The sequence below is a fragment of the Montipora capricornis genome, chromosome 11 (genome assembly GCF_036669925.1).
Source record: "Montipora capricornis isolate CH-2021 chromosome 11, ASM3666992v2, whole genome shotgun sequence".
NCBI classification, from domain to species: Eukaryota; Metazoa; Cnidaria; class Anthozoa; order Scleractinia; family Acroporidae; genus Montipora; species Montipora capricornis.
In genome coordinates, this window is record NC_090893.1 from 4,638,287 (window position 1) to 4,648,286 (window position 10,000).

The window sequence follows — 10,000 nt, forward strand, 5'->3', positions numbered from 1 at the left end:
AAAATTCATATCTTCTCGCCACCGTGTAATATCCTCTATATATAAATGTAGTGAGCAATAATATCATACAAGAAAAGTGAAGAGCACCGAAAAATACGTGTGATTACAGAGAAATACGGGAAGAAAGAAAAATACTCCTCTCTCAAGGCCACCAGAAAACTACAAATTTAGTATCCCAATAAAAAGGGATCCTTACGCACAGACAACAAGGACATAGGAATAATGAACACTAATCAGAATAAAATGCTATGAGTGCACACACGCCACATCAGAAATTAAGGAAGGGCAGATGGGGGCTGTACTTGCCTTTCCACTTTCCGTTTCTTTGGACAACATTACCACAGTGGAGGATTCTTGTTCCCATATCATGCGCCAAAAATCTGGAATCGTGTCTGGTATAGGAGCCTGAGTGGCGATAAATGCGCGTCTCATCATGTATCCGTCAACGAAGCTGGCGTTGATGTAATCAGACCCTTCTATTCCAGGGATAACACTTAGCTTCACACGGGCGTCATCAAACGTTAAGACATTCGCGTATCGATTCTTGGTCTTGTTATAGGGCATGTTGGCCGCCTGAAATTTGGACTGCGGAGCCGCGTTTCCACGTCCCAAACGGGCAAACTCCTCTTCCATTTCCGATTGACCTAACGAGTGCAGACGATACAACTTGATGTACATATTCTCTCCAACAAATAATACCTCTAGACTTGAAGTAAGCTACCATAACCACCCTTTTTATGGTGAGGATATTTTCAGCAAGCGACATATCCGGTGTTGAAGATGATTTTTGATAAGATCCACATTCAAAACCCTAAACCACTTACCACGAGTCAACATTTACATTGAAACTTCGATTTAACGAGCCCCTATACAACGATGTCCTCGGTATAACGAACGGAATTTTTGACTCCATACGGTGAAAGCACTGTAAATAGTGAACCTTATTATGACTAGCTCCGTGAGCGGGCAAGATGAACCAAATCCCGCGCTGTGATTGGCTACCCCAGCGGGCAATATGGAGCTATCTTGCCCGCTCGGGATTTCCCGCTTGGTCCCGCAAGACCAAAGATAATTTTTTGGTGTTTTATCCCAAATAATATTGAAATCCTTTATTGACCAAGCGTGAGGTCAAGATGGCTGGATATTGGCCTCGTTCTTTTTTCGCGTGTTCATGGACCAAGAACTTGGCCAATATCCAGCCATCTTGACCTCACGCCTGGTCAATAACCATATAATATTCAGCACTAGGCACTTCGTTAGGTTAGGTTCCCCAGTTGCTAAGAGCTAAATGTTACCTCGGAATGCATAAGGGCATCTTAGTGACTGTATTTAGTGGATCCAAAATTCCTCGATCACTTGAAGTTTAAAGACAAAAAATTGCTTCCTTTTTCGGATATAGTTTCAGTAAAAATTTTCAAACTGTTTTTCCCGGAGCAAAATTTCCCGCAATTCTCTATACTTTCTCAAATCCCATAATAAACCTCTTTTACCTTCCAAAATTTTGCATAACCAGTGTTTGCAATTTCTCCTGGGAGGTGAAGATGTCCCAAGAGAAATCGAAAACAATGCCTATGCAAATGTTTGGGAGGTAAACAAGGTGTATTATAGGATTTGAGAACGAAGAGAATACTCCATTTAAGGAGGCTCAAACCAGTTTTAACACTTTCAATTGAAAAACCGTACTATTTGAAGGATTGTCTATACAACATTGTATCACCAAGCAGCTATGCCATGGTTTCATGTAAAACAGCAATTATTGCTCAGCAAAATCCGCTCAATAGTGTGACGTAGTAGCTTATCATGGAAAAAGGAACGGTTCATCTAAAAAAACCCTATAATTTTCTTTCAATGTTTATATCTCAAAAACTAACTCAGTGAATCCTCTTTGTGTATCGCTGGAAAGAAATTAACAGGCTAAAATGAACTTTTTGCAAAGTTAAAAGAAAATTCTCTGTAGTGCATTCTCAGGTACCTTCACAATTGGACAATTTAAGGTAGCTCTGAATCAGCTCCGGAGATTTTTTTAACTTTGCAAAAGAGTTTCATCTTAGCCCACTGATCATTTTCCAGCAATAAAAAATGGGGGTCACTGAGTTCGTTTTTGAAATATAAGTGTTTCCATACAAAGTAAAGGGTGTTCTTGAATGGCTTTCTTGTTACAATGGTGACCTATTACGCTACCATAATGAGGGTATATTGTTAAGCCAAAATTGGTGCTTGAAATGATACCACAACATTGTCGTTATGTTAAAAGTGTTGAAGAGTCAATCCTTGTATTAAGACTGTTGAACCGAGTTGACTCGATAACAGAACCAGTGATTCTGATTCCTGAGTTGTGATTAATAACTGCTTGGAAATTTTGTATAAGAGGGCATTATCGAATACTTTTTGAGATCTTCTGAAAATGACAAATTTTTTTGTCAAACAATAATATCGCCTATACATACCAGTAGTTACGTTAACTTGCATAAGATTCTTAATGTGAGCTAGAAGATCGTTTGCTCGCACTTCAGTGTATCCAGAGTGGATGGCCTCCTGCAAAACTTCGTGAATGAAAACATACTGCTCTTCCACCTGAACCATGAAGTTCCTGTCACACCGTAAGGACATCACATACCCAAAAACATCCACAGTTTTCTCTGCCGCGATACGCTGTAACATGGCATCCACAACAATAAAAGTACCGGTTCTTCCAACACCGGCGCTACAATGAACAACCTTTGAAAAAAGCGATACAACGCTTAACTTTGTTGCAAGAAAAGGTTAGCTCAAGTTCAGTAACTACATGAGACGCTTTAGGCCCCTGGTAACAAAGAAAGGCAAAACATGATTGGCACACAGCGTTATGTTGAGGAAGGGGGAGGGGAAGGGGGAGATAATCGACCAAATGCAAACAAACATCGCTTGGGAAACTTTGCGAGTCAATCGGTTTCAAATTTTCTTCACTATACACTTGGTCAAGAACGACGTCAAAGACAACGAGAACGCCAAAGAACAACACATAATCATCTTTTTAAGTTTCCTCGCTTAACATCAACGCTGTCTAAGCCAGTATAATTCCTGGACAGTTGGTATTCATTCTACATGCAGGACCAGTAGGAATAATCCAAAAATTTAAGACACACGAACCAATTTGTTAAAGACACGTTTCGCCATTATTCATGCCATCATCCCCCTGAGTTCAATTTCATCTACAAACCTCTCTCTCTTACATACGTTACAATTGGAGAACGCTAAAATTTGCTTACAATGACGGTTATATTTTGAAAAGAAGATACAAAGTTGCATAAGTTGCGTGCACAAGTTTTAAACAGGTTGCTTACAAAAAACAAAAATTATTATTATGCTGTAACTGCACGTTTAGCTCTGGCTTTAAACGTGATATATTGATAGCTTCTTTCAATTTAAGACCATAAGCATCTCTAGCTGAATCTATGACGGGGTCTATGATCTTTGTTTGCAGTCAGGTGAGGTAATAAGTTGTTTTGTACATGAGAATTCTTGTCAGTCAACAGATGTTCCTTAACCCTAGTTGAAAAATGGTATTAAACGGTACAGGAAATACAAAAACCAAGACAATTATCTCTTATTTTTTTGGAATAATCTACACCTAAGAATTGTTTTTTCGTCTTTTAAAGTGAAGATTGCTTTCAGCTTCACAGATCCCATACCAGATGCTATAAAACTCACTAGTTGTTATCAATTTACATGTGCGGCATGTGACTCCCGTTACATTGGTGACGTCACACCATTTTTCAACTAGGGTCAAGGAACAGCTGTTGACTGACAAGAATTCTCATGTACAAAAACACCTTATTACCTCATCTGACTGCAAACAAAAGTGCACTCCGAGTTGTTTTACGATCATAGATTCAGCTAGAGATGCTTATAGTCTTAAATTGAAAGAAGCTATCTATACTTCACGTTTAAAGCCAGAGCCAAACGTGCAGTTACAGCATAATAATATTTTTTTTGTAAGCAACTTGTTTAAAAGGTAAAAGGTAAAGGTAAAGTCACTTTATTTAACGTCGGTAGTTCCTTCAGCTACGAGGCTGGTATCAATGGAAGCCGACGGTGCACCCTTTACCCCCCTCCCTCCCTCTGTCAGTGCTCCGTTTTTACGGGTATTTAAAGCTATAGCTACACGGATCAGAGGAAAGTCGAAACAGACGTTGAAGTCACCGAGGAAACACTTTAACACTTGTAACACTTGTGCACGCATATATGTTATCAGAAACCCATAAGGGTTGAAACGTGTAACGCGCGTTCACAGCTTCCCAATATTCAGTACGAAATGATTGGTTGAATGTTTCAGTGCTAAGTACCATATTTGGAAACCCCTCGCTCTTGTTGTTCCAAATATGGTACTTAGCAAATTGAATATTCAGAAGCTTGTTTCCCAGCACACAAGGGGCCGTTACACGTTTCAACCCTTATGGGTTTCTGATGTTATGTTATGCAACTTTTTATCTTCTTTTCAAAATATAACCGTCATTGTAACCACATTTTGAATGTTAAATTTTAACGTTCTCCCGTTGTAACGTATATAAGAGAGAGAGGTTTGTAGATAAGATGAAAGTGATGATGGCAAGAGTAACGCCGAAACAAATCCAAAAATTATAACAACAATGGTCCCTTATTTCGATAGGAGGGGGTGGAGAGTGGAGGAGAGCCAATGCTTCTTAATTGTGTGGTACCTAAATGAGAAAGCACAGTTCCAAAATATTGCCGAGATAGGGGTGGCAAGAGGAAGACGACAAAGAGAGAGAGTACGGTGACAACGCATGGTTCTTACGGCTCAAGTAGAAATCACAGCATTAGACCTGGTACTCGACAGAGGCTTTTACAAGATAGCGATAACTATTTTAGGTTATATATGACTGGGAAGAGGCACGTTAAAGGAGAGTGAGAGAGCTTTAGTGAAATAGCGATGGTCCTACGAAAACAATTCGTGAAACTTCCAGTGACTCACCATAGGACCAGCATCAGGGGGGTTTGCACCAGAAGCTTTCCTGACAAACGTGAGCACCGATGTAGGGCAGGAAGGAACACCATGATCTGGCCATACTGTATAGTGGTACTGACTGATCATTCGCTCAACTCTGCTGTTGGATTTCTTCATACAAAACTTGCGGACGGTGAAATCACTCAGCTCTACTGTTTCCGTAAGTTGTACTTGTATATCACCATAAGCCTCTCCACCTTCCGACGGCCAATACTGGAAGCATTTAATACGCCCTCGCTCCTCAAGATTAGTTACCTTAAAAAAAAAAAAAAAAAAAAAAAAAAAAAGAAAGTTAACACTAATAGTTATCATTAGTCAAGATCCAAAAACAACATATGCTGTGAAACGCCAATTTTGATGGTTCCCTTAAGGCATTTGACAACAGAAAATGAAACTGTCTCCTCCTCTATAACACCCTGCCCTTGACAACGAAGGAGTGATGATGTTGATGATAACAATAACAATAACAATAACAATAACAATAACAATAACAATAATAATCATCATCATCATCATAATAATAATAATAATAAATTTAAAACAGGGTGAGTTCTACCAGCTAAAAAAGGAAAGGAGGTGTCGTGGAAAACGATGAAGTGAAGCTACTTAGGAATATGAACGTTCAATGTGATAGCATTGTGTATTTTATTTCTCTCCTTCAGATAAATAATTTATAAATGAAGATTAGTATTTGAGAAAAAAAATTTAAACGAAAAGGAGAGGGACACATCTTAGTTAACTAATATTGTGCCTCAGTTAGCTTGATTACTATTACAATAATAATAATAATAATAATAATAATAATAATAATAATAATAATAATAATAACGATTTACTAACAGCATTTCTACAGAGTAGCTCTACATCTGTTAAATGAAACTAAATAGATATCTGTTAAATTGAACTAATATGTAACACGAAATTATACGCTATACTATATAAATATTACATATTATTTACACTAAAATATAGAATCATAAAAATCAGGATGATAAAATTACCAGACATGGAAATTAAACCAGCCGCATAATAGCCTTAGCTTTTAAAATTTTGGCACTTTCCTTAACAAAATGATGGTAATCTGTAATAGAACTTGAGCTGGCTAGTAAATCATTGTACAAGTTTGCAACGGAGTCTTGAAATGTTCCTTTTAGAAGGGAAATCTGCAGAAGTGGTGTACTACTTGATCGTAAGGTGCGACTAGGATTTTGTCTAGAGAGTGTCAGGTATTCAGGCCAGTTGTTGTCGTAAAGAGCACGATGTCCGAGTTTTCAAAATAGTGAAAAGTTGATAATTGTCATGAAATAAGAGAAACTAAAGATTTAATGATAAAGAACTTGCAGTATTGAAGTATTTATATATCCTTATTATACACAAAGAAGTAGAGTAAAAATGAAGGAAAATTAATGAAAGTTACACATGTGAGATAAGAGGACAAATGAATAATTGTTGCAGTATTGCATGAAGTGGTTGGGAGTCTGGTTGGTTAGCTTGCCCTAAATTGACTTACCACCAGAAATCATCAAAGTTGTGGAACTTTAGAACAATAATAACAACAACAATGAGTTACTTGATTTTGGCGGGCAGAGCTCGTGGCTGTTTGCAAGCACAGGACGGACTTATGGGGTGTCTTTCCAACCTGTACCGCTTGTGTCTGTGCCACACTCGCCCTTTCTCGATGTCTAATATACTGACCTCCTTTTTAGTCTTATTTTAAAATCGTAAAGGTTTTTTGACGACGGCGACTCTCTACCAGTTAAAAAAAACTTGAAAAAAAAATTTGCTTTACTCACCATCACTATGGTTTTGGTGTTTTGCTCCCACACCATCCTCCAAAAGTCGTCTACCGTCTCTGGGAGGGGTCCCTGGGTAGCAATGTAGGCTTTCTTTTTGTTATAACCATCGAGGAAGTTGGCGTTCATGTAATCCGAGCCAGGAACATTACCTATAGAAGCAAGCTTCACTCGACTGTGGTCATACGCAACTATGTTGTTGTAGCGGTTCTTAAGTCTATTTTCCTGAGCCAGAGTTGCGTTCCAAGTGAAGTTGGTCGTGGGACGGAGAGCGCTGTACTCTTGCGAAAACAACAGATCGCCATTGGCGTGAAGGCGACGCACGTGACCTTCGAACTCTTCTACGGGGATCGTCTCTCCTGGAGTGTGGTTGGGATTATCTCAATGTAAGAGAACAAGACATTTTTTACTCAAAACGTTTAAAAATATAAGGACAAGAAAAATTATTAAGACAAAAACCTATGCTAGCGAAGTGAAAACCAGTGAAAGGCGAAATCGTCGGTCGAAAGATGAACGTCAAATCGCGAATTTTTATGACAGCCACAATACATGTAAACTATCTGGAATTAGTATCACCCAACTAGTGGACTAATGCAAATCCTGCATTTTGATTGGTTACGCTAGTAGAGGACTATTAGTAATACTCCTCGAGTAGCGAAAAGCGTGACCCTTTCTTTCGTTTTATTCCCAAATAAATATTTCTTTAACTTGCATTTGCTAACTTTATTATTGCCTTTTCTGTCCGGCTAGTTGGGTGATACTAAAACAATTAGACCCTTCGCCCTCAAGGGCCACGGGTTCCTCATGGGCTATTGACCCATAGCCCTTGCGGGCTACGGGTCTAATTGTTAAGTAATGGGGTTAGTTTCTAAAGGAATCGCGGTGCTGAGTCGGTGGAGAGTGACTGGCCTTAAAAGCTACATACACCCAAGAGGACCAACGAGTAGAATGAAAAATTGCAATAACCACTTAAAACTGTATAAGAAAATACAACAAAAGGAAAGAGAAGCATGTATGGCCACAAATGGAGAAGATTGCATTTGGGTAATCTTGAAATATATCGGCCCTACGTTTTTCAAGTTTATGGCAAATCGCCTGGATAAAGGTAGCTTTTGCTCAAAATCATCTTGTTTGTGATGTAGCGATAATTTTATCAGTAAAAGAATTCCACATAAGCATTTTCGACTTTTGAACTCGTGATTAACCCTAGCCCTAACCCCCTAAATTAACTTGACATAGTCCCTTCAACCAAGTCCTTTGATAAACTCAATTTTATGTCTGATGTCAAGTTACGGAAGCACTCAACCAATAGTTAGTGCTGACCAACTCTGCTTTAAAAATCATCATAGGATGAAGAATGAAAACGAACGCCGAATAAACACAACTTAACGAATTTACGAGGTTTTTAAGCGAATTTAAAGTTACTACAACATTTACGGCTGTGACTTATGCCTCAGGTTTAACTTACCGATTCCTGACACCCTGACACCCTTGGAGCGTCTTCCTCTGGGAGACAATTCGTCCAAAGGCTCCCCGTCTTTTGCATCATCTTTACCTTGATTTAGTCGACGACGATAAATGTAAATACCGCCTGCAACACCCATGGCGACCACTAATAAAATGATTGGAACCACGATCGCAGCTGTGTAGTCATTGTTGGTTGAAAAGCTTTGAAGTGGTCCAAATTCGCTATAACCACTTTCAGCAAAAGAGCGCTGAAAGGCCGCGTAATCGGTGCCATCTTCCAGTTTTCCGTTACGATACCTGGTGTCTAAGTTATCAAAAGAGAAAAAAAACAATAAGGTCACGAACTAAGAGACACTCTCGATGCATTACAATTTTATGTTACCGACATAGAGGATCCCAAGTTATTTTGATCTTGCTAGACAATGATATTTTTATGTGCTTCTCCTAAGTTTAACGAAAATTATCTATGGTGCCGCAACCAGTTTCCACTTTCGAATCCTCCTATAACGTCTTATTCTTTGAATGTACCCATTTTTACCAACTTAATAAGACCGAGCAACCTAAGCTACGAAAAGTGTAAATTGAAATGCTTTTAAAGCTTCAGTGTGGTCTCACGTCGACGAAAACGTCTAATTGGATATTTTGTGCCTCAATGATGCGTAAAGGTCTTCAGGTAGGATAGGAAGGAGACAACAGTCACTGTTCATTAAGACCCACCCTCCAAAGAAAATATACGAACCCAGGCAAGGCTGGGCGGGGGAAATAAAAATGGAGTTAAAGTAGATTTTCTGCACGAATCTAAGGGGCCTCGGCTCCAGAAAAAATAACTTGGATTTTTCTTCGTTGCTTCATGGCAACTAACGCAAGGATCCCAAAGGGAAGGCAAACTTACACCATTTTGTTTTTGTCACTGGTTTGTGATTGGCTGAGCCGCATTAAGGTCTAAACAACCTTGAACCACCATGGGAATTCACTTTGTTCCACTAGAATACATTTTTCCGCCTTAATTTTCACGAACATTTGTGAAACAAAATAATGGGTTTCCCATAGGCAACAGGATATGTAGCCTAAGACGAGGCTCCTTGTTGGCTCGCTTCGCTCGGCGATTTTTGAGATTAGTCTCCTACGCAGTCTTTCTTTGTGTCGTCACGCAACGCTCCTCTCCACACAAAGAACGGCTGCTTTCTTTTGAAAGTTTTGTCGTTGCGTGACGACACAAAGAACGGCTGCGGAAGAGACTACTTTGTGATTTTCGCTATTCATGACAAAAAAGCTGGTTTCAGCCTGGTCAGAGGAAAACTAATGGCACTTTGCGCCACTGGCAAAACAATTCTAAATTTGCCGGTTTCAGCGGAGGTGATAACTCAAATCATTAAAAAAACTTACTTGAAATATCCCTGCGCTTCCTTCTGGAGTCTGTAACTCCACTTCGTGAATAGAACTTTCCATCTCCAATGGTAAATGTTTCCTCAGCAACCTCCCTTAAAAACTCAGCCGTAATATAGGGCTCGCCTTCCTTCTTGTTATCATAACTTGCTACGACCTTTTGGTAATCAGCGGGGTTCCCTGGTTTCTGTCTTTCTTTCAGTTGCACAACGATCACTTGATAGTAACTGGAGATAAAACAACAGCAATGTTGATCAAACTTTTGCTTCTTTTTGGCACAAACCGGAAACTTTGCGTCCATTCTTTACTCCTGCTATTTGAACACTATCTTTAAAAGCAAGCAAAGCCC

At 39.2% G+C, this 10,000-nt stretch overlaps 1 protein-coding gene across 1 annotated transcript in view; it reads right to left on the reverse strand.

Annotated features, from left to right (window-relative positions):
• The window catches only part of LOC138024911 (receptor-type tyrosine-protein phosphatase delta-like), a 67,289-nt gene that overhangs the window by 5,509 nt on the left and 51,780 nt on the right, over positions 1-10,000 (reverse strand). The window contains exons 20-25 of the mRNA XM_068872109.1: positions 9,652-9,878; positions 8,267-8,569; positions 6,799-7,178; positions 4,973-5,260; positions 2,448-2,718; positions 307-644 (exon numbers count right to left, since the gene is read on the reverse strand). Of these exons, the coding sequence (XP_068728210.1) occupies positions 307-644; positions 2,448-2,718; positions 4,973-5,260; positions 6,799-7,178; positions 8,267-8,569; positions 9,652-9,878 (1,807 nt within the window). The remainder of the gene's footprint in view (positions 1-306; positions 645-2,447; positions 2,719-4,972; positions 5,261-6,798; positions 7,179-8,266; positions 8,570-9,651; positions 9,879-10,000) is intronic.